Source organism: Somniosus microcephalus, chromosome 6 (genome assembly GCF_052327205.1).
Source record: "Somniosus microcephalus isolate GS21.2 chromosome 6, FLI_Smic_1.0, whole genome shotgun sequence".
NCBI lineage: Eukaryota > Metazoa > Chordata > Chondrichthyes > Squaliformes > Somniosidae > Somniosus > Somniosus microcephalus.
In genome coordinates, this window is record NC_140992.1 from 258,592,224 (window position 1) to 258,616,019 (window position 23,796).

A 23,796-nucleotide genomic window follows, 5' to 3' on the forward strand; every position below is an offset into this window, starting at 1 on the left:
GGAGCGGGAGCCTTCACAACAGCTTCGATCTTGTCAGGTGACTTGTGAAGCCCCTCCTGGTCAATGACGTGACCACAGTACGAGATTTGCTTCTGAAAGAACTCACATTTCTGGTGATTAACTCGAAGTCCATATTCTTTCAATCTGTTGAGCACCTGTTCCAAATTTGCAAGGTGTTCCTCATCATCATTTCCTGTAATCAGAATGTCGTCCAGGTAACATTGTGTGCCTGGAATTCCCTGTAATACCTGCTCCATGGCCCTTTGCCAAATCGCTGGAGCCGATGCCACTCCAAAAACCAGTCTATTATACCGATATAAGCCCTTATGCGTGTTGATCGTGAGATACTGGCGTGACGCTTCATCAACTTCCATCTGTAAATACGCCTGCGCCAGGTCTATCTTGGTGAAGTGTTTCCCGCCAGCCAACGAAGCGAAGATATCCTCAATCCGTGGAAGCGGATATTGCACTGTGTGAAGCACCGGATTAACAGTGATCTTGAAATCGCCACAGATGCGAACCTTCCCCGGTTCCCCCGGTTTGTTACTCGATGAACGCTTCATGACGGGAACAATGGGCGTGGCCCATTCACTCCAGTCCACCTTTGACAGTACTCCGGACCGTTCTAGTCCTTCCAGCTCAGCTTCCACAGCAGGTCGTATCGCATAAGGTACCGGTCTGGCTTTGAAAAATTTCGGGTTTGCATGTTCTTCAACTTTGATGTTTGCCGTAATTCCTTTCAGTGTTCCCAGTCCCTGCTGGAACACCTCTTTAGCATCGTCCAATATTCTGGACAGCCGTTTAGGTTTGACATCTTCCTTTTTGCCGGAATCTACAGTTAGTGCTTTTAAGGAATGCCAGTCCATATTTATTCTCCTGATCCATTCCCGTCCCAGTAATGGTGGACCTCCCTCAGGTAACACATATAAGTCCATTCCTCGGCTTTCTTTATCCTTGTGGACCACCTTTACCTTTATCTTTCCAATGGGGTATACTCTTTGCCCCGTGTATGTTTTCAAAACAATCTCCGTATCCCTTAAGGGAATGTGTGGAAATAACCTTTTGTAATCTTGCTTATTCATGACCGTCAATGCCGATCCAGTGTCCAATTCCACCTTCACTTGGACTCCTGCTATCTGAAGTGCGACCCAGATAGTTTGGTGGTCTGCTGTGTTACCCACATTATGTATTCTTAGACAACCCAGTTCCTTACTGCTGGTGTCTGGATCCGTCTTCTGTTCATCCGAGCTGTTCTCTGTCACCTTGTGTACCTTTTTGCACTTTTCCTGCGGTGACTTTTTGCTGCTGGTCTTCTTACCTGACCGGCATACTTTAGCTATGTGACCGAGCTTGCCACATTTTCTGCATTCCTGATTTTTGAACCAGCACTGATTCTGATCGTGCGTTGTCCTTCTGCAACAATAACACTTTACTGCACCCAATGCCATTTGATTGGTGCTGAGTTCCGATGACCTTAGTTGCATTTCCGCGGTGCCTCTTGCTGCAGCCTCGTGCGATGCTGCAGCAGGATGATGAGGGCGGATGCCTCTTCTCGACGCCCGTTCTGGGGACGAAGCTGCCTTGGATGCAAACTGCCGCAGGGTAAGATCGGACTCATCGCCACTGTTGAGTCTGAGTGTTCCAGATATGCTTAATATAAATCACTGGACACAGACAACAAGAATAACTAAAACAGGTCTTTACTAATCGAAGGCCAGGGCTGAACTGCTTAGCAAATTACTACACAGAGTTTATATACCGGTGTGGTCACCACCGGTACTACAATATACAGTAGCCAAGAGAAAGTAGTCCATCTCTTAAGGTAGTCTCTTAAGGTGGTACAGGTTACATACACCACAGCAAGCAATAAGGCCTCAGCAGTTATCATGGGTGACTTTAATCTACATATAGATTGGTCTAACCAAATTAGTAACAATACTGTGGAGTAGGAATTCCTAGAGTGTATACGGGATGGTTTCCTGGACCAATATGTCAAGGAACCAACTAGAGATCAGGCCATCTTAGACTGGGTATTATGTAATGAGAAAGGATTAATTAGCAATCTTGTTGTGCGAGGCCCCTTGGGGAGGAGCGATCATAATATGATGTATTCTTCATTAAGATGGAGAGTGAAGTAGTTGATTCAGAGACTTGGGTACTGAATTTAAGTAAAGGAAACTACGATGGTATGAGGCATGAGTTGGCTAGGATGGATTGGGGAATGTTACTTAAAGGGTTGACGGTGAATAGGCAATGGCAAACATTTAAAGATCGCATGGATGAACTACAGAATGTGTTCATCCCTGTTTGGCATAAAAATAAAACAGAAAAGGTGACTCAACCGTGGCTAACAAGGGAAATTAGGGATAGCGTAAGATCCAAGGAGAGGGCATATAAATTGAGCAGAAAAAGCAGCAAAACTGAGGATTGGGAGCAGTTTAGGATTCAACAAAGGAGGACAAAGGGATTAATTAAGAGGGGACAATAGAATATGAGAGTAAGCTTGCAGGGAACATAAAAACTGACTGTAAAAGCTTCTATAGCTATGTGAAGAGAAAAAGATTGGTGAAGTCAAGCGTAGGTCCCTTGCAGTCAGAATCAGGGGAATTTATAATGGGGAACAAAGAAATGGCAGACCAATTAAATACATACTTTGGTTCTGTCTTCCCAAAGGAGGACACAAATAACCTTCCAGAGATTTCAGGGAACATAGGGTCTAATGAGAGGGAGGAATTGAATGAAATCAGTATTTGTACGAAAATGGTGTTAGGGAAATTGAAGGCTGATAAATCCTCAGGGCCTGATAATCTACATCCTAGGGTACTTAAGGAAGTGGCCCTAGAAATAGTAGATATATTGCTGGTCATCTTCCAAAATTCTATAGAATCTGGAATAGTTCCCATGGATTGGAGGGTAGCTAATGTAACCCCACTATTTAAAAAAGGTGGTAGAGAGAAAACGGGGAATTATAGACCGGTAAGCCTGACATCGGTAGTGGGGAAAATGTTAGAGTCCATTATAAAAGATGTAATAGCAGAGCACTTGGAAAACAGTGACAGGATTGTACAAAGTCAACATGGATTTACAAAAGGTAAATCATGCTTGACTAATTTACTGGAATGTTTTGAGGATGTAACTGGTAGAATAGATAAGGGAGAACTAGTGGATGTGGTGTATTTGGACTTTAAGAAGGCTTTCGATAAGGTCCCGCATAAGAGATTGGCGTGCAAAGTTAAAGCACATGGGATTGGGGGTAAGGTACTGACTTGGATAGAGAACTGGTTGGCAGACAGGAAGCAAAGAGTTGAAATAAACGGGTCTTTTTCCGAGTGGCAGGCAGTGACTAGTGGAGTACCGCAGTGATCGGTGCTAGGACCCCAGCTATTCACAATATATATTAATGATCTAGACAAGGGAACTAGATGTAATATCTCCAAGTTTGCAGACGACACAAAGCTGGGTGGGCGTGTGTGCTGTGAGGAGGATGCAGAGAAACTCCAGTATGATTTGGACAGGTTGGGTGATTGGGCAGATGCATGGCAGATGCAGTATAATGTGGATAAATGCAAGGTTATCCACTTTGGTGGCAAAACCAGGAAGACAGATTATTATCTGAATGGCAATAGATTGGGAAATGGGGAAGTGCAACGAGACCTGGGTGTCCTTGTTCACTAGTCGCTGAAGGTAAGCATGCAGGAGCAGCAGGCGGTTAAGAAGGCAAATGGTATGTTGGCATTCATAGCGAGAGGATTCGAGTACAGGAGCAAGGATGTCTTGCTGCAGTTGTACAGGGCCTTGGTGAGACCACACCTTGAGTATTGTGTGCAGTTTTGGTCACCTTATCTGAGGAAGGATGTTCTTGCCATGGAGGGAGTGCAGCGAAGATTCACCAGACTGATACCTGGGATGGCAGGAATGACGTATGAAGAGAGATTGGGTTGATTAGGCTTATATTCACGAGAGTTTAGAAGAATGAGAGGGGATCTCATTGAAACTTATGAAATTCTAACAGGACTAGACAGACTAGATGCAGGAAGGATGTTCCCAATGGCGGGGGAGTCCAGAACCAGGGGTCACAGTCTAAGGATAAGGGGTAAGCCATTTAGGATTGAGATGAGGAGGAATTTCTTCACCCAGAGAGTGGTGAACCTGTGGAATTCTCTACCACAGAAGGCAGTTGAGGCCAACTTATTAAATATATTCAAGAAGGAGTTAGATATATTTCTAAAGGGATCAAGGGATATGGGGAGAAAGCAGGGACAGGGTACTGAATTTGGATGATCAGCCATGATCTCATTGAATGGCAGAACAGGCTCGAGGGGCCGAATGGCCTACTCCTGCTCCTATCTTCTATGTTTCTATGTATGAGAAGATTGTGAGGGCAATGCCACAGGATTGGATGGAAGAAATAAATGCGGAAATCTCCAAAGGAAGTAAAATGCGTCCCGCTTTTCCAAGCTTTCTGCTGGAGAAAGGGGGAGAGTTGGTCCAATTTGACAACTGTAATACTCGAGATTTCTATGAGGTATTTAGAGAATGGAGATTCAAGAGACCTGCTGGTCAGGAGTTTTGGCAGAGTATATACCCACAGCTGGACTTCAACAGGATTTGGAAGGGAGTGTGGGCGAATTTTAAATGTCTAGAGTGGATTGAACTGGATTTCAAATTGGCTCATAACCGGATTTTTTCCATGACGGTCTTGTGTAAGATTGGATGAGTGGAGGCGGCAACTTGCCCAGTGTGTGGGCCATGGGATGAGACTCTGTCCCATTTACTGGTGTTATGTCCGCAGTTAATTGATTTTAAGTACTATGTTTGACAGTTGTGTGAGGTTTTTTTGCTGGGTGGGGACCGAAGAGCGAGAATGGGAATCCTGTGGGACTCAATTTTAAGATGGAGATTGCAGGAGAGTCTGCCCGAGTCTAGCGGAGCGGCAATTAATTTAATGTTTAGTTTGGCTAGATTCGTGATTGTGCAAAGAAGGAATGCTCTGTTTTTTAAGGGGAGGAGAATCAATCTAAAAGAGTATTTTAAATATAAGCTAAAAGATCATTATAAGGCTCTGTGGATGTTTTATTCAGAAAGGAATTTAAAGATAGTATTTTACAATCAATTAACATATGTTACAGGAGACAAATTAAACTTCAGGTTTTGATGTTAATATGCGGTGGAGGAATGGCTGTGCAGAGTGGCAGAATTGATTTGTATGATACAATGGAATGAGCACGATGTTGTAAATGTTCTTAATGTTCAATAAAGAATATAATTTAAAAAAAAGTGGGTAGCACACTCGCCTCTGAATCAGAAGGTTGTGGGTTCAAGTCCCACTCCAGGGACTTTGAGCACATAAAAAGCTAGGCTGACACTCCAGTGTAGTACTGAGGAAGTGCTACACTGTCGGAGGTGCCGTCTTTCGGATGAGATGTTAAACCGAGGCCCCGTCTGCTCTCTCAGGTGGATGAAAAAGATCCCATGGTACTATTTTGAAGAAGAGCAGGGGATTTTTCCTGGTGTTCTGGCCAACATTTATCCCTCAACCAACATAACAGGCCCTGAATTTCCGATCAGAGGGTTCCTGCGGGCGGGTGCCTCCAATTGGAAAAAAATCTACGAACCTACCTGCTGGTTCCGTAGATCCTGAGGCTTCCACTCCTGGGCCTCTCCTGTTGGAAATGCGCAGAGGCCCAGGTATCCCAGGGGTGCATGCGGTTCACAAGCGCCCCTGGGCCAGGTGAACCAATCAAAGAAGCGAATCCCCCTTCATACTTTGGACAGGTCTGTAGGGACGGAACGGTCAGAAGTATGAATGGGGGTCACATTTAAAAACACACTAAAACATTTTAAAAAATTAATTACATAATTAAAATTCCATTTAATTACATTTTTTAAACAAAAATTTAATTTTCTGAAAAAAAAATTAAATGTTTTTAACAGGGCTAAAAATAAACTTACCTTTTTGAAAAGTGTATTTAATTTATAAATGATTATAAAATTTAATTTTTCTATTTTTTAACTCTTATGCTGGTAAAAACAATCCTTATGCCTGCTTTTACCAGGCATAAGAATTCTATGGCCTTTCAGCGGGCGCAAGTTGTGCAAAAAGCGCAACTCTTTTCAACTTTTCTTGGGCAGGCGGATGATCTGTCAAAAGAATTCTTGACAGATCGCAAGTGCCGGTTTTCAGTGCATGCGCGTCGCCTGCCTGAAACCGGCACTTGCGCGGCCCCTACGGGCGCGTACGGATCTCGTATGCACCCGTGGGGGTCGGAAAATCCGGCCCACCAAAAACAGATTATCCGGTCATTATCACATTGCTGTTTGTGGGAGCTTGCTGTGCGCGAATTGGCTGCCGCGTTTCCCACATTGCAACAGCGGCTGCACTCCAGAAAAAAAAGTACTTCATGGGCTGCAAAGCGCTTTGCGACGTCGTGAAAGGCGCTATAGCAATGTAAGTCTTGCTAACTGTTGGGCAGATTGTACTCGGGATGACCTGCAGTTGTTTAAAATGAGTTATAATTGCCATGAAGTGGCAGAGGGGGGTTCGGTGGCCGCCAGTAATGTGAGGAGGTCCGCGGTTTCGGGTTCTCCTGCCTGTGGTTCAGGCTATAATCTGCAGCGGCTGCTGGCTCTGCGCCGCGCTGTACGAGCTGTGGAGACACGTGTCGGCGGCGAGAGAGGAGCTGGGAATTGCTACCGGTTCCGCAAGCTGTGGCCCTCCCTGACTACTATCCGCCCAGCTCGCTGTGAAACTGCCTTCAGCTCAGCGGAAACAATCCCACTTCAAAGGCACCGACACTTCATTATTCTCATTCGACTATGCCCTTTCTGCATTAGTTTTAGAAAAAGCATGGAACCTGCAATCAAGTTAAAGCCTGGTATGGTTTGCCTGTGTGTGTTTTTTTGGCAACGTTTTAACTGTCTTGCTCATGTGTATTGTCTTTTAAATCATGTCATATACTCTGCAACTGATCTCTGTAGCCTCCTCCAGCCCTACAACCCCTCTCAGATCGCAGCGCTCCTCCAAGTCAGGCCTCTTGCGCGTCCCCGATTTTCATCGCTCCACCGCTGGCGGCTGTGCCTTCAGCTGTTTCGGTTCCAAGCTCTGGAATTCCCTCCCTAAACCTCTGTGCCTCTCTCTCCTTTTACGATGCTCCCTAAAACCTACCTCTTCCCTGTCCTAGGCTGCAATTTTCAGAGGTAAGAGCAGGTGGGCTGGCGGCGTGGTGGGGGGGGAGTGAAAGTTGAAAAAATATGAACCCCTGACCCCAACCTGCCCACTTTCACCTTTCACTCAGGAGGGATGGGGTGGGGGTGAGGGCTGCCAGGAGGCGGGTTGGCAATTTAAATATAATAAGGCCTGAAGCCTCTGATTTTAACCTGCTTTGCAGGTTTTACTGCAGGCGGCCAGGGATCCCGGGGCTCGGGATTCCCGGTGGCTGCAACGAGGCGGCTTCAGCCTCGGGGAGCAATCCTTGTGGGCCGGAAGGGGCAGGAGTGCAGATTGGGCGAGCGCTTTGCGGAACACCTCCATTCAGTCCGTAAGGATGACCCTGAGCTTCCGGTCGCCTGTCACTTTAATTCACTGCTTCACTCCCGCTCTGATCTCTCTGTCCTCGGCCTATTACATTGTTCCAGTGAAGCTCAACGTAAGCTCGAGGAACAGCACCTCATCTTTTGATTAGGCACTTTACAGCCTTCCGGACTCAACATCGAGTTCAACAATTTCAGATAATTATCCCTGCCCCCATTTTTCATGCAGTATGGTTTTTGCCACTCCCATTTGCAACATTTTATCTTTCCTGCCTCTTTCAAAAGTACAGGATGTTCTTTCAATTCCTTCCTCCCCTCACCCCATCTCTGCACCTGCTTAATATCTGTTACATCTCCAGCTTTTTCCAGTTCTGATGAAGGGTCCCAGACCTGAAACATTAACTCTGTTTCTCTCTCCACGGATGCTGCCTGGCCTGCTGAGTATTTCCAGCATTTTCTGTTGTTATTTAGCAGTGCATCCTCCCGGCCTCCCAAGCTCCCCCACCAGCAGTCCGGCCCTCACCGCGGTTGGGGTTTGAATCTCCCCCCTCAGGATCGGAACCCCCCTGGCCTTGGGGTCGGGGATCAGACCCCCGGGTCGGGGATCGGACCCTACCCCCGGGGGATCGGGCCTCCTCCGGCTTTGGACTCCCATTCCCCCCCCACCCAACCATCCTGGGCCCAGCACTTGCCTGTTGCTCCCGCCTCCTTCTCCGAGTTCTCCGCACGACTGGAAGGCGGCCTGTCAATCAGGCTGGCTTCCAGGCGGGAAACCCACCCTGACTGTGCACTCACACCGTGGAGTTAAAACTCCACAGTGTGCCGGAAAACTGAAATTCCGGGTTTCCCGCCGTGTCTCGGGTCCCCCCGCTCCGTACGGGTGGGGCCCGGTACGATCCAGCCTCTAATTTCTCCCTTACACGGTGTAAAATTTTCTCTGATTACGCTATTGTGAAGCGCCTTGGGATGTTTTACTATTTAAAGGCGCTATATCAATGCAAGTTGTTGACCATTACTCATTTTCAACTGTCATAATTAAAAATGCAAAGATACTGAGATAAGTTTTCGCTTTGGGCGCAATTGGAAAATTGGGTGTAAATTGCGCTGGTAAGGTCACAGTTCAAGTTTCCACTAAAAAGCATTTGCACAATCATAAATGTAAAATCTTCCATGAATCAGCGCAACCGGGCAGCATAATAGAACATTATTGGGTTTTTTTTGCATGAAAAAATATGCATTGATGTATTTAAGAGCGGTAACCTGATGCAGTTTTATTAGTATAGCTGAAAATGGGTTTATCACAAAAAATAAGCAATGTTTTAATAAGGGTGTTTGGTCCGCCACCTGTGAGTAACCTGATTTTAAATAACTGAAAATGACTTTAAAAAAACCCTATATTGAACCATTTTCTAGTTTCATTGCTGTACACTAGTCAGTCAGTTTCTCAGTAAATTAAATACTTTTTAATTTGTAAAAACTTGTAAAATGTGCTTACTAGTGCCTGTACCAGCTCAATTTGAAGAACTTCCTTAAACATCTGCAACAGGCGCAGTTGGCGGAAACTCGCCATTGTTATTTCAATCTGGGGGCGTGGCCACTTCAGGCGAAATGATTTTTAAATCAGGGTTAAAGATCTCGGAAACCCGATTTACGCTCGACATAACTTGTGTTTAAAATTCCCCGATCTTTTGCACTGGCTCGGCCGAATTCACCCGGATTGAGCAGATAAAACTAGCGGAAAATCTACCCTGCTTTATGTAAAGTCTTGCACTGTAGTTTATGCCTTCGGTAATTTTGTTTTAAAAATATTAGCAGGCAATTGCCAATTATTATTCTGCTGGAGCCGATTCTCTCAAAGGCAATAATATCCTTATTGCAATTAGCTTATCAGGACTCCAATTCTGTCTGTAGCTACATCAGATTTTCTCCCACTGATTGTGTTCCAATTAACCTTTTTTAAAGTCACTTTGCAGTCTGCTATTTTAAACGTTAGTATTTTTGTGTCATTGTCTTTTCATACATGGTCTCCTGATTACTTCAGTTCTAACGATATGATCAGTAAATCCTTCTATTTTATATGTCATACCTGGATCATTACTGAAGTCTAGATGCAGACTAGTTGCTGACCATATAAAGACATACCTTTTGTAAATCACTGATTAGGCCTCAGTTGGAGTATTGGGTCCAATTCTGGGCACCGCACTTTAGGAAGGAAGTCAAGGCCTTAAAGCAGATGCAAAGGAGATTTACTAGAATGGTACCAGGGATGAGGGACTTCAGTTATGTGGAGAGTCTAGAGAAGCTGGGATTGTTCTCCTTAGAGCAGAGAAGGTTAAGGGGAGATTTAATAGAGGTGCTCAAAATTATGAGGGTTTTTTTATAGAGTAAATAAGGAGAAACTGTTTCCACTGGCCGGAAGTTCGGTAACCAGAGGACACAGATTTAAGATAATTGGCAAAAGAACCAGAGGAGAGATGAGAAGAAATTTTTTGATGCAGCGAGTTGTTATAATCTGGAATGCACTAGCTGAAGGAGTGGTGGAAGCAAATTCAATAGTAACTTTCGAAAGGGATTTGGATAGATACTTGAAAAGGAAAAAAATAAGGACTATGGGCAAAGAGCAGTGGAGTGGGACTAATTGGATAGTTCTTTCAAGGTGCCAGCAGGTGTGAGATGGGCCGAAGACCTCCTGCGTTGTATGATTCTATGTTGGCTGTTTGACAGACGTAATTAGAAAGTAGTCCTAGACTATGAGCTCCTCTATAGATTTCCCTCTACTGTTTTCCCAGTCAACATCTGTGTAATACTTTTGAAACCTTACATACTTTCACTTGTCCAGCTTAAATCTCAGAAGGACAGTCCACAGCTGCCAATAACCCTGGTGCTAACTCAGTACACCTTGTAAACCCTGCTGGCAAATCGCTCAAAACAAATAAGGTTTAATTTTGTTTCTGTACTCTACCTGTATAAAGGGAGTGCATGTGGGAGACGAGTGACTTATACAAAGTAAGCCATGAATCATAATCATTACATTTTATTCATGGGTTAGAATGGAATCATAGAATGGTTACAGCACGGAAGAAGGCCCTTCGAGCCCGTGCCAGCTCTCAGCTAGTCCCATTCCCCTGCAATTTTTTTTCCTTCAGATACTTATCGAACTCCCTTTTGAAAGTTAAGATTGAGTCTGCCTCCACCACCCTTTCAGGCAGTGTATTCCAGAACTTAACCACTCGCTGCGTAAAAAAGTTTTTCCTTACGTCGCCTTTGGTACTTTTGCCAATCCTCTTAAATCTGTGTCCTCTGGTTCTCGACCCCTCTGCAGATGGTTTGTTTTGTACAAGCCACTGGTGGCCTTTTTACTTAAGGGTTAAAATGACGAGAGTAGGGTTTGATTTATAGATATATAATCTGAACTGAATTTAAGTCACACCCTTGTGTTCATTCTCTACATCTTTGGTAATAGTGGATCTCGTGTGGTATAGCTCATGGATTTACAATGCATGGATTGTGGCTTTGCTGCTTCTTTTCCTCACAAAGGTACAGCACCAACAAAATACCTTTGATAGATTTCAAAGTTACAACTAATTTGTGTTACTGACCAAAAAGCCAGTTTTAAAATGTTTTAATTCCAAATATTTGTATTCCTGCCGTCAGATTTCTGATGCCATGGTACTTGTTTCCGCCAAAGGAGTTGGCAGCAGCAACTCCTGCTGGTGTCACTTGGTAACTGGTAAGAGGCGTCTGTTGAGGTGCAAAAGTAGACTGTCCCCCCGTGCACTGAAAGGAACTGGCTCCCCCACCAGCAACCCCCCCCCCCGCTCCCCCCTCCACCAACCCAACAAAAGACCTTTTAACTGAGCTGGTGAATTCAGCAGGTGGACAATCACAGCTATGAGCCTGAGAAGGCGTGTTAGTGCTCAAGCGTATTATACTAGCAGAAGTCACTTTTCAAGCTGTCTGTTTTAAAGATAGCCACATTTTATGAAGTGAGATGGACATTCTCAAACACAAGCCTTGACAAATTTTGCTGACATGCGGATAATTGCCAGTAACAGAATGAGAGCTAATATCGGAGCATAACACTGGGCAGAGTTTTATTTTATTGTAAACACTGCACATTTGGCGATCTTTTGATAATTTGAAAAGAACAAAATATTTTACCTTTTCAATGGATCCTGTTTCAGATGCAATTTCTGTTTAAACTTTTGAGATTGCCACATTTTTATGAGACTTAGCCTGAAGCGTGTAGGCTTTTTAAAGTCAAACATGTCTTCCACCTCATTTGTTCTGTTTTGTTTCCCTGATGTACAAAAGCTCTGCTGAGCAATATGATACTTTACGATATTTTTGCACAGCAATAAAAGTGCTGAAGGTTGATGACAACTCGAAGCATTGGCTGCTCTGAACATTTTTAAATGCAAGGATTGTGGCCGCATGTTGCAGTTCGGGATCCGAGTTCATATTTTTTATTTATTAAAAACTGCTTTGAACAATTGGTGCAATTAAGCTTGCCTAAGCAATTTGGGGTGAGGGGAAAGAAAGGAGATAATAAATGGATGACATTGATGCGAATGATTTAAATATTCCAAAAAGTCTTCACTAGATGTGTGGGTAAGACATTGTGGCGGTACCACTGAGTTAATCTAGCTAATTGTATATAATTCCCTTTAACGATGTTCTAACACCAGCCTAAACCTGTACTATTGTGTTGGGCATTACTGGGTTTTGTATATAGGGTTTTGCATGTACGGGGCATGGCCCCTTTAAGAGCGCGGGCAAACGCGATGACATCACGTCGCACATCACGTGACCACCCAAACGCGGGCAAACGCGATGACGTCACGTTGCACATCACATCCCCGAGACCGGAGAAGCAGCGGACCTGCGCGGGAGCAGCCCGAGGCGGCTGAGTATAAAAGGGATCACCAGAGGCACCGAGGCCCACAGCCCCGAGACCGGAGAAGCAGCGGACCTGCGCGGGAGCGGCCCGAGGCGGCTGAGTATAAAAGGGATCACCAGAGGCATACCAATCCAGGTTCCGGGAGAGAGGTAAAAAGTAATCCAAGTGTGATGTCAGCAGGAAGCAGGTAAGTGATTGGTTGGTGAGTATTTCTCTCTTTTCAAGACAAGCTTGAATTCTGTGGTGTTAAATTTCTAGGGTCTCTGTGTTGTAGTGGGGACAGTTGGTAAATAAAGCGCCCTAGAGTATACCTGTAACTGGGGTGTTGAATAAATTTTTTAATTAATTAAAGGAGTAAGTCATGGCAGGAGAGCTCAGACCCGTGTTCTGCTCCTCTTGCTCCATGTGGGAAGTCAGGGACGCTGCCAGTGTCCCTGACGACCATGTGTGCGGGAAATGCATCCAACTGCAGCTACTTGTAGACCGCATTGCGGCGCTCGAGCTGCGGGTGGATGAGTTTTGGAGCATGCGCGATGCTGAGAGGGTCGTGGATAGCACGTTTAGCGAGTTGTTCACGCCACAGAGTAGGGCTGCACAGGCAGAAAGAAATTGGGTGACCATCAGGCGGAGCAACAGAGGCAGGCAGGAAGTGCAGGGAACCCCTGCGGACATCCCCCTTTCAAACAGGTATACCAAGTTGGATACTGTTGAGGGGGATGACTTGCCAGGGGAAGGCAGCAGCAGCCAGCTTCCTGGCACCAGGGACGCTTCTGCTGCTCAGAAAGGGAGGAAAGAGTGGGAGAGCAATAGTGGTAGGGGATTCTATCGTAAGGGGAACAGATAGGCGTTTCTGTGGCCGCAAACGTGACTCCAGGATGGTTTGTTGCCTCCCTGGGGCCAGGGTCATGGATGTCACTGAGCGGCTACAGGGCATTCTTAAGGGGGAGGGGGAGCAGGCAGAGGTCGTGGTCCACATTGGGACCAACGACATAGGTAGGAAGGGGGATGAGGTCCTGCATCAAGAATTTAGGGAGCTAGGTAACAGATTAAAGAGCAGGACCTCAAAGGTTGTAATCTCTGGATTACTCCCAGTGCCACGTGCTAGTGAGTATAGGAATAGGAGGATAGAGCAGATGAATGCGTGGCTAAAGAGTTGGTGTAGGGGGGAGGGTTTTACTTTCCTGGATCACTGGGCCTGCTTCTGGGAAAGGTGGGACTTGTACAAGTCGGACGGGTTGCACCTGAACCAGAGCGGGACAAATATCCTTGCGGGGAGGTTTGCTAGCACTGTTGGGGGGGGTTTAAACTAACTTGGCAGGGGGATGGGATACAGAGGGGAGCTGAAATAGGGGGTGATGTGCTGCCAATTATAGAGAAAAAAACAAGTCCGCTTGGTAGACAGGGCAAATATATAAGGGCAAGGCTGGATGGCATCTATTTTAATGCAAGGAGTCTTGCAAATAAGGTGGATGAACTGAAGGTGTTGATAAACACATGGGAGTATGATATTGTTGCTATCATGGAGACATGGTTGAGGGAGGGGCAAGACTGGCAGCTCAATATTCCGGGGTACAGAATCTTCAGGCGAGACAGAGGGGGAGGTATAAGAGGAGGGGGTGTCGCAATATTAATTAAGGAGTCAATTACTGCAGTAAGGAGGGATGATATATTAGCAGGTTCCTCTAATGAGGCCATATGGGTGGAGCTTAAAAACAAAAAGGGGGCAAGCACTTTGCTGGGAGTGTACTATAGGCCTCCAAACAGTCAGGGGGAGATAGAGGAACAGATATGTAGGCAAATCTCAGAGAAATGTGCAAATAATAGGGTAATAATAATGGGGGACTTCAACTTCCCCAATATTAACTGGGATAGTCAGAGTGTGAAAGGCTCAGAGGGTGTAGAATTCTTAAAGTGCATCCAGGAGAGCTTTTTGAGCCAGCATGTAGAAAGTCCTACAAGAGAGGGGGCGGTACTGGACCTAATTCTAGGGAATGTGGCCGGCCAAGTGGAAAAAGTGCTAGTAGGTGAGCACTTTGGTGACAGTGACCATAATATGGTAAGATTTAAGGTGGTCATGGAAAAGGACAGGGATGGGCCGGAAATAAAGGTTCTAAATTGGGGGAAGGCCGGTTTTTAATAGGATAAGGCAGGATCTGGCCAAAATGGACTGGGATCAGCTACTTGTAGGAAAATCCGCATCGGAGCAATGGGAGGCTTTCAGAAGGGAGATTGAGATCATACAATGGCAACATGTTCCCGTAAAGGTCAAGGGTGGTTCCAAAAACCACAGGGAACCTTGGATGTCAGGGGATATACGAGAATGGATTAGGAAAAAAAGGAGGGCTTTTGGCAGATACAAAAGGCTAAAGACGGAGGAAGCCCTAGAGGAGTACAAAAAGTGCAGGGGGATACTTAAAAAAGAAATTAAGAGATCAAGGAGGGGCCATGAAATAACACTGGCGAGCAAAATAAAGGAAAATCCTAAGATGTTTTATAAGTATATTAAGGGTAAGAGGATAACTAGGGAAAAAATAGGGCCCATTAGGGACAAAAGTGGCAATCTGTGTGTGGAGCCGGAAGATGTAGGAAGGGTTCTAAATGAATTTTTTGCATCTGTTTTCACTATGGAGAAGGACGATGTAGACATAGAAATAGGGCGGGGGGACTGTGATATGCTCAAACATATTAACATCAAGAGGGAGGAGGTATTGGCGGTTTTAGCAGGCCTAAAAATGGATAAATCCCCAGGCCCGGACGAAATGTATCCCAGGCTGCTGTGTGAGGCAAAAGAAGAGATTGCGGGGGCTCCAACACATATATTCGGGACCTCTCTGGCCACAGGGGATGTGCCAGAGGACTGGAGAACCGCTAATGTAGTACCATTATTCAAGAAGGGAAGTAGGGAAAAACCGGGGAACTACAGGCCAGTGAGCCTAACATCAGTGGTAGGAAAATTATTGGAAAAAATTCTGAGGAACAAAATTTGTCTCCACTTGGAGAGGCAAGGATTAATCAGGGATAGTCAACATGGCTTTGTCAAGGGAAGATCATGTCTGACTAATTTGATTGAATTTTTTGAGGGGGTGACTAGGTGTGTGGATGAGGGTAACGCAGTGGATGTGGTATACATGGATTTCAGTAAGGCCTTCGATAAAGTCCCGCACAGGAGACTGGTCAAGGAGGTAAGAGCCCATGGAATCCAGGGTGCCTTGGCACATTGGATACAAAACTGGCTTAGTGGCAGAAGGCAGAGGGTGATGGTCGAAGGTTGTTTTTGTGACTGGAAGCCTGTGGCCAGTGGGGTACCACAGGGATCGGTGCTGGGTCCCTTGCTGTTTGTGGTCTACATTAATGACTTGGATATGAATGTAAAAGGTATGATCAGTAAGTTCGCGGATGATACAAAAATTGGTAGGGTGGTAAATAGCGAGGAGGGTAGTCTCAGTCTGCAGGACGATATAGATGGGTTGGTCAGATGGGCGGAACAGTGGCAAATGGAATTTAACCCGGAAAAGTGCGAGGTGATGCACTTTGGGGGGACTAACAAGGCAAGGGAATACACAATGAATGGAAAGACCCTAGGCAAGACGGAGGGTCAGAGGGATCTGGGTGTGCAAGTACACAGATCCCTGAAGGCGGCGGAACAGGTGGATAAGGTGGTAAAAAAGGCATATGGGATACGTGCCTTCATTAGCCGAGGCATAGAATATAAGAGCAAGGAGGTTATGATGGAGCTGTATAAAACACTGGTTAGGCCACAGCTGGAATACTGTGTGCAGTTCTGGTTGCCACACTACAGGAAGGATGTGAATGCTTTGGAGAGGGTGCAGAGGAGATTCACCAGGATGTTACCAGGGCTGGAGCGCTTCAGCTATGAAGAGAGACTGGGCAGATTGGGTTTGTTTTCCTTGGAGCAGAGGAGGCTGAGGGGGGACATGATTGAGGTGTACAAAATTATGAGGGGCATAGATAGGATGGATACTGAGGAGCTTTTTCCCTTAGTAGAAGGGTCAATAACTAGGGGGCATAGATTCAAGGTAAAGGGCGGGAGGTTTAGAGGGGATTTGAGAAAGAACTTTTTCACCCAGAGGGTGGTTGGAGTCTGGAACTCACTGCCTGAAAGGGTTGTGGAGGCAGAAACACTCACAACATTTAAGAAGCATTTGGATGAGCACTTGAAATGCCATAGCATACAAGGCTACGGACCAAATGCTGGAATATGGGATTAGATTAGACAGGGCTTGATGGCCGGCGCGGACACGATGGGCCGAAGGGCCTCTATCCATGCTGTATGACTGACATGACCGCCCCAAGCGCGGGAAAACGCGATGACGTCACGACGCAATCCACGGGGCTGCCAAGTCAGTCCTCGTGGCGTCCCCGTTCGGGGAAAGACCTGCTCCATGGCTCTCCTGCATCGATCTTTGTTGTTTTCTGGAATTCGTCAAATCCAACATTAAAGACCTGTTTGATTGTTCTCCTGAGTCGACCTCAGTTATTAGTTAGGAATACATCAATTCCTACATTGGTGACCCCGTTTTTCGTGAACGTTTTTCATGAAAGAAGCGCAGCCGGACCCCGATTTTTGTGAACGTTTTTCACAAAAGAAGCACGCCATGGAAGCAAACGCCATTTCGCGAAAGCTACCGCAATTCAGGGAGCAGCTAGCGCCCTCGTGTTTTATTCTGGTAGAAGCCCCGTTCGCCCTGTGCAACATCGATGCGGCGCAGACCACGTACCTGTATACGGTCTCCGTACGCGACAGCTCTACCGCCTCTTGGATCGTCCGCCTCCTCGACAACCCCCAACGGAATCGCAAGTATGAAACCCTCAAAGCGCGGGTACTGCAGGTTTTCGGGCCCACAAGATCGGAGCGCGCCCCGGCGGAGATGCCACGAGGACCCACTCCCCGCAAACCACGAGGATTCACCCCTCGCAAACCACGAGGATTCAACCCTCGCAAACCACGAGGACTCACCCCTCGCCTACCACGAGGATTCACCCCTCGCAATCCACGAGGACTCACCCCTCGCAAACCACGGGGACTCATCCCCCACAGACGCCGCCCCAGCTCGTCAGCCTGCTGGGTTGGGTAATCTACCGCGCGCAGTTCGGCGCGGAGGCGAAGCGTTGCCGCCCTCCCTACAGTTTTTCCCCAATACAACCACTGACACTGCGACCAACAAGGTACGGGTCTAACGGGCATCCCACGGCTGCGATCGGCCACGCGGGACTATTGCTGACCATCCCTGATCATTGATCAACGCAGCAACTGTTGGCTCTCTTCTGTGTTACCGTAGTAGCACTACGTCGCGCACCGTCTCCAGTGCGTTCCTGACTTCTGAAGAGTCCGCTCGCCAGCTCGGCGAGTTCCCCGACCAACAAGACCCACGTTCATTTCCTCCTGGGTCGCCCGTTTCGGCGTTCCCGCAGATTTCGTCAGACTGGGGACTTCTTACCATCATCGCCAGAGCCATCGTCTGCGTCTGCCCAACCTGCCAGTCACTAAGCGGCGGCCAGATGTTTCGCACCGGTGCCCGCTTCGAACCACGGGCTGCAGAGGTCACACGTTTCCACGGTCCTTCACAAGGCTGAATACGTTTTATTCGCCTTGACTCATACAGGGATCTGCTCCAGACCCACATTTCGGTCGACCGCTTGGGGCCAGCACCTTCGGACTTCGCCCGCCACGTCGAGACAGCACAACCGCCGAGATGAGGTCGGACACCCATCGTCGTTACAGCAGACCAACTGCGACCGTCCGCCAGCAGCCTCCGCCTCGAGACTACAGGAGTCGTTCGGACAGGCTCGTCAGACCACCTCACCGTTTGACTTTGTCCGTTTATAGCGAATTCTGGGGGGGGCGCATGTGGCGGTACCACCTGAGTTCATCTAGCTAATTGTATATAATTCCCTTTAACGATGTTCTAACACCAGCCTAAACCTGTACTATTGTGTTGGGCATTACTGGGTTTTGTATATAGGGTTTTGCATGTACGGGGCGTGGCCCCTTTTAAGAGCGCGGGCAAACGCGATGACGTCACGTCACACATCACGTGACCACCCAAACGCGGGCAAACGCGATGACGTCACGACGCAATCCACGGGGCTGCTGAGTCAGTCCTCGTGGCATCCCTGTTCGGGAAAGACCTGCTCCATGGCTCTCCTGCATCGATCTTTGTTGTTTTCTGGAATTCGTCAAATCCAACATTAAAGATCTGTTTGATTGTTCTCCTGAGTCGACCTCCGGTTATTAGTTAGGAATACATCAATTCCTGCAACATAAAATTATTACTCTCAGACTTTCAAATGAAGCCAAATGAACACTAAAATACAGTATTTGAAAGACACACCATAATTATGGGACCAGATAATATATAGTTATTTTATTCCTGATTTAATCAAGTTAATGACTGATGGACAAGAACAAAATATTCTGCTTTCAAATGTGAATTTCTTGCATGCGTATAAATATGAAAACTGTGAGGTAAACGTGTTGACTGATGATACCAGTTGGTTGATCTGACATTGCCTGTAATGTTCCTTATGTTTACCAATGCAAATAATGATGAGATGTCAAGCTTTGTGCTTCTGATATCTCAGCATTGCGTATTCATAAAGAACACTGTGGAGTGCGTTACAAGACTTTCGTTCAGTCGAGGGGTTTAGATGGTGTGTTGTGAGAATGAAGCTCTTAGAAATGTAAATTGTAGTGGTATGTGAGCATCTGAAAAATTCTGGAATCGATTTGCAGCCTTTAATTCCCTTCACTGGGCTGTGGTTTTATATAAAATGTGTGATGAAAGCGAAAAAAGAATCGAACTCAGAAATGCCATGGTGGAGGGAGGGAGTGCAATGGTCACAAGAGTGTATAAATAACCAATTGTCACATCTACAGAGTAGCAAAATAATGTAATCAGAGGGTGTAAGAATGGTGTTACATTTAGGATTTTAATTCTAACAGTCAAGTAATTATATAGGTTGAAATATTGTGACAGGCAGAAAATGTTTAAAAAGCCGCCCTAATCGGGGCCTAACTGGTTTTCGTAGTCAAATGAAAAATGCAGAAATAAACAATCAAAATGCAGTCTTCAAGTGTAGAGCAGATTATGAAGTAATTATGTAGGTCATAAATGTAATTTACCTGCTGCCCTTATTTACATTCTGCCTCCTCTCTGGGTGAGAGTACACAAATTCTTCATGTAGCGATTGTTGAACTTTTGTTCCTCTCAGTGATAAAGATAAGCCTGCTGTAAGTCTGGAATGATATTTCGGACCTGAGATTCTTTTTTAAAAAATTCTTCCTAGGTGTCACTAAGTGGGACATTCGCCAGAAGGTTTGGGATTATATGGAAGAAAAAAATTTGGCAAACTTCCCAAGACCAGTTCATCACAGAATTCCTAATTTCAAGGTAAAACCACTGGTTGAAGCCTCTCCAGCTTTATATTTAATAATCGTCTGTCTCGCCCCGTCTGTGTTCTCATGTCAAACTCATTATAGGCAAACCTGATGGAGGCAAATCATTAGCAAACCTCATCTGATTCACTACTTTTAGCAGACTGAACCTGTACCTGCTAATTATTGTTTGTTTCCTGTGGCAATGTGCAACTGATCATAAGATTTTGACAAGTGGTCAAAATCTATATTGCCACTTGGCCCATTCAGTAGAGTTCTTGGATTGGTACAGTGATATATGTTGTTAACCACAGCCTCGGGATAAAGGGTCGGCCATTCAGGGCTGAGATGAGAAGAAATTTCTTCAGATGGTGGTGAATCTTTGGAATTCTCTACCCCAGAGGGCTGTGGAGGCTCAGTCATTGGGTATATTCAAAACAGAAGTCGATAGATTTCTGACTAGTAAGGGCATCAAGGGATATGGCGATAGGGCCGGTGAATGGAGTTGAGGCAGAAGATCAGCCATGATCTCATTGAATGGCGGAGCAGGCTTGAAGGGCCGAATGGCCTACTCCTGCTCCTATTTCTTATGTTAGCCCAACCTATTGCACATAAATAAACTGTTCACATAGCACTAAAAAAAAGTTTTCAATTAACAATCTTTACTTTTAAATATTAAGTGAGGACTCCATATTTACTATTGAGACAATTTGTGCCTTGGTTCACTATTCCATGCGCAAATAGCCAGTTTTAAGTTGTACTCAAAGCTATCTTTCCCTACAGTGATTTTCTTTTTCACACTATTCTCCCCATTCTACTGTTCTCTAAAATAATCACTGCCAAAAGCATCCCAGTGCTTTTTGATTGAATTTTAGTATCAGACTTTCTTAATGTACAGGATACAAAGCGTGCAGTATTTAGGCCATCATTACTTTTGATGCATTTGTTTTCAAGATGTGGTAACAAAATAATTTATAAGAATGAGTGGGTCCTAAGTAAAAATCTGGAAATAAAAAGCTGGTATCGGGAAAAAAAAGTGACCATGAAGCTGTCGGATTGTCGTAAAAGCCCAACTGGTTCACTAATGTCCTTTTTAGGGAAGGAAACCTGCCGTCCTTACCCAGTCTGGCCTATATGTGACTCCAGTCCCACACCAATGTGCTTGACTCTTAACTGCTCTCTGAAGTGGCCTAGCAAGTAACTCAGTTGTATCAAACTGCTACAAAGAATAACAAGACTTCAGCCGTTCAAGAAGGCGCCCCATCTTTCTCAGCAACTAGGGATGGGCGATAAATGCCAGCCTTGCCAGCAAGGCCCACATACTGAGAATTAATTTTTAAAGGAATTCCTCTGTGCTGTAGCTGTCAGAGCGGGACAAAAAAGACACTTCAAGAAAAGGAGCAAGAGACAAAGAAAATGCTGATACTTTCTCTTGCCTTACCAGTAGTTTAAAGCCAGCGTTGTCTTTGTGTAGCATTCTGTCTTGCTAAGGAAATGTTTGAAAGGAGATTGGTGGTTCTTTCATGTTGCTAAACAAATTGATATCGTAGTAGCTCAGCCTGGGAATTTGAATTGTCCCACTGACGCCCAGAATGGTAAAGAAATTAAGCTTTATTTCACCTGTTCCTGAAATTTAAATGATCGAAACGCCAAACTTGACTTCTGTTTCCTCAGTCTCCTCCTACACTGGATTTCATTAATGTAGGTGAGACGTTATGACATGTGCAGCGCTATTGCAGACTCAGTGATGCGCAGACAAGGAAGCGTGATTGTGAATCTACTCAGACAAAGTCGTTGTGTCAAATCCAGCGCGATGTTTGCTTTACATTATTTCCCCAAAGTGGGCCAAGACAGTTTACATGTATGAATTTGAACTGCACCTCAATTGACAGTAACAAGCTCTTAAGAGTTGTAGGTGTGGGAAAATCTTAGTTGGTTGAACTGATGGTTTTTTCCCCCTCCTTTTAATCCATGTTAGGAGCATATTTTAGGGAATTTAGAAATAATTAAGATTAGTAGAAAATAAATACTTGATAATATAATTGATTATCAAGATGTAGGTAATCACAATAAACACATATTCTGTTCCGTTACATAGAGTCTGGATGCATTTACAGAATTAATATTGAGTGATTACAATAATTTGCAAGAGTTGAACAGAATTTCTGTTAGACTGTGACATATTCAGATCGGCAGTTTAAAAAATATATATATTCTTAACATTACGCCATAAGTGTCCAACAAAAACATAACTGGAGACTGTGTGCTTGCATCACTGTGTTCATAACAAGGATATAGGTTATCATTAACGGTTGTTGTTTTTTAAACAAACTTTTTTGCACCATTCTGTGGGTGGAAACAAAAGGAAAAGTTGAGCTACCGCAATGTAACCAACCACAATCAAATCTTTGAGTAAAAATTTAAGTATATCCCATGCAGCTGCTTATAGAATCTGAGTGGGTGCTGAAAGGTCTGCTGATCCCTTCAGCCTTTACAGTCTGTGTTATGCCCATACAGAGTCAGGTTCCACACACGGAGGAAGCCTCATATTCTAGCCCTGCTGTTATCTTTGTTTTCATTTGGTGAATTTTGCACTTGTCGGGGGATGTCAGTGCTTACGACTAGAGCATTTTTTGCTCCCAATTTGATCATTTAGCACTGGGTCATTTGTGTTGGACAAAAGAGCAAGGGGAGGAGAAAAAGAGAGAGGCTCTTGCGTGAACTAACTGAACAATGTCATCACTAAGTAACTCCACCGACTGTTTACAGTCTTACATAGTAGCATTCTGCGTTCCAGCACGTAGCGGAGGATCGTTTGTGAGAAGATTAAGATTTGTCGTGAATTTCGTGCTTGTCCTGGTGATGTTAGTGTTGGAGAATGAAACCCTTTGCACCTCAGTGGCCGAGTGTCAGTGTTGGCATTAACGACTGACAGATCTCGGGTATGGCACAGCTGGGTCCAGCAGTGTGCTTCTACTTTGCCCGAACAGCGTGCCTCAAGACTAGCATTCCTACTGCATCAGTGTGATATTTAGCCATTTCCCAGACCAGCTATGCAGTGGTGTTTTTTGAGCAGAATGACCTATTACTGCTGAATTAAGAGCACTTTTCCTGTGTCGTGAACCCACTGAGACTGTGTCAGTAAGTTCCAGGTGGGATCTTTCCAGCCAACAAATAGAGGAGACTTTCAGCCCGTCCATGTGGGCTGGATATGAAGACATCCTAGCCTTGAAGGGCTAGTGTCCAATCCACTCTACCACCCAACCCCCCTTTGCATTTATCTTATACAAAGGATTGCATTTTAGCAATGTCCCTTTTTCTGTTTTCTAGCGTATCCCTCTATGCACTTTTCAAGTGTGCAAGCAATGCCTTTTCAGCTAATATTCTGAAAGTATTGTTCACTCCCAATGGAAAAATGAAGTGTGTGGGCACTCCAGTTTTATTACTTCGTTCTCCGTGTTCAAAATACCGCAGTGAAACATAACCCCTTGTGTAATCTAGATTTTTTTTTTTTTTAGGATGTGCTGGGAAAGGAGATTTATGTGGGTAAAAAGGTTAATGCACTGTAAGGGAGGGCGAAGAGTTTAAAATGTGGGGGAAATAAAGATATAATAAAGCATGCATGTTTCCGGTGGTTGTTTTGAATTGTAATTCGTCACATCTTCTGGAAACAGGGGGCTGCTCAGGCTGCCGAAACTTTGCCAAATCTGCAAGAGTTCAAAAACGCAAGGATCATCAAAGTAAATCCCGACAAGCCACAGGAAAATGTCCGCTTGCTGACGCTAGAAGTAAGTCTTTGTTTCTTCTGGTCACTGCAGGGCGCATATGATGCCTGCAATAAAATCAAGGACCTGGATTGTTTCATCGAGACAAGAGAGGTGAAGGTGGATCCCGACAAACCACTAGAAGGAATCCGTTTAGCCACCCTCCAGGTAATAAGTCATTTAGAGCCAAGCACTTAAAACACAGC

The 23,796-nt window shown here is 45.3% G+C and overlaps 1 protein-coding gene across 5 annotated transcripts in view; it reads left to right on the forward strand.

Annotated features, from left to right (window-relative positions):
* The first annotated feature begins 6,359 nt into the window (after positions 1-6,359).
* mthfsd (methenyltetrahydrofolate synthetase domain containing) overlaps positions 6,360-23,796 on the forward strand; it is a 68,214-nt gene continuing 50,777 nt past the window's right edge. Inside the window, exons 1-3 of one of the 5 annotated variants that reach the window (XM_085991798.1) lie at positions 6,360-6,448; positions 19,739-19,842; positions 23,501-23,758. In XM_085991798.1, coding sequence (XP_085847924.1) covers positions 19,780-19,842; positions 23,501-23,758 — 321 coding nt within the window. In that variant the 5' untranslated portion in view covers positions 6,360-6,448; positions 19,739-19,779. Of the gene's footprint in view, positions 6,449-6,549; positions 6,876-19,738; positions 19,843-23,500; positions 23,759-23,796 lie in introns of those variants that run through there. The other 4 variants (XM_085991794.1, XM_085991796.1, XM_085991795.1 and 1 more) reach the window with 4 other exon arrangements.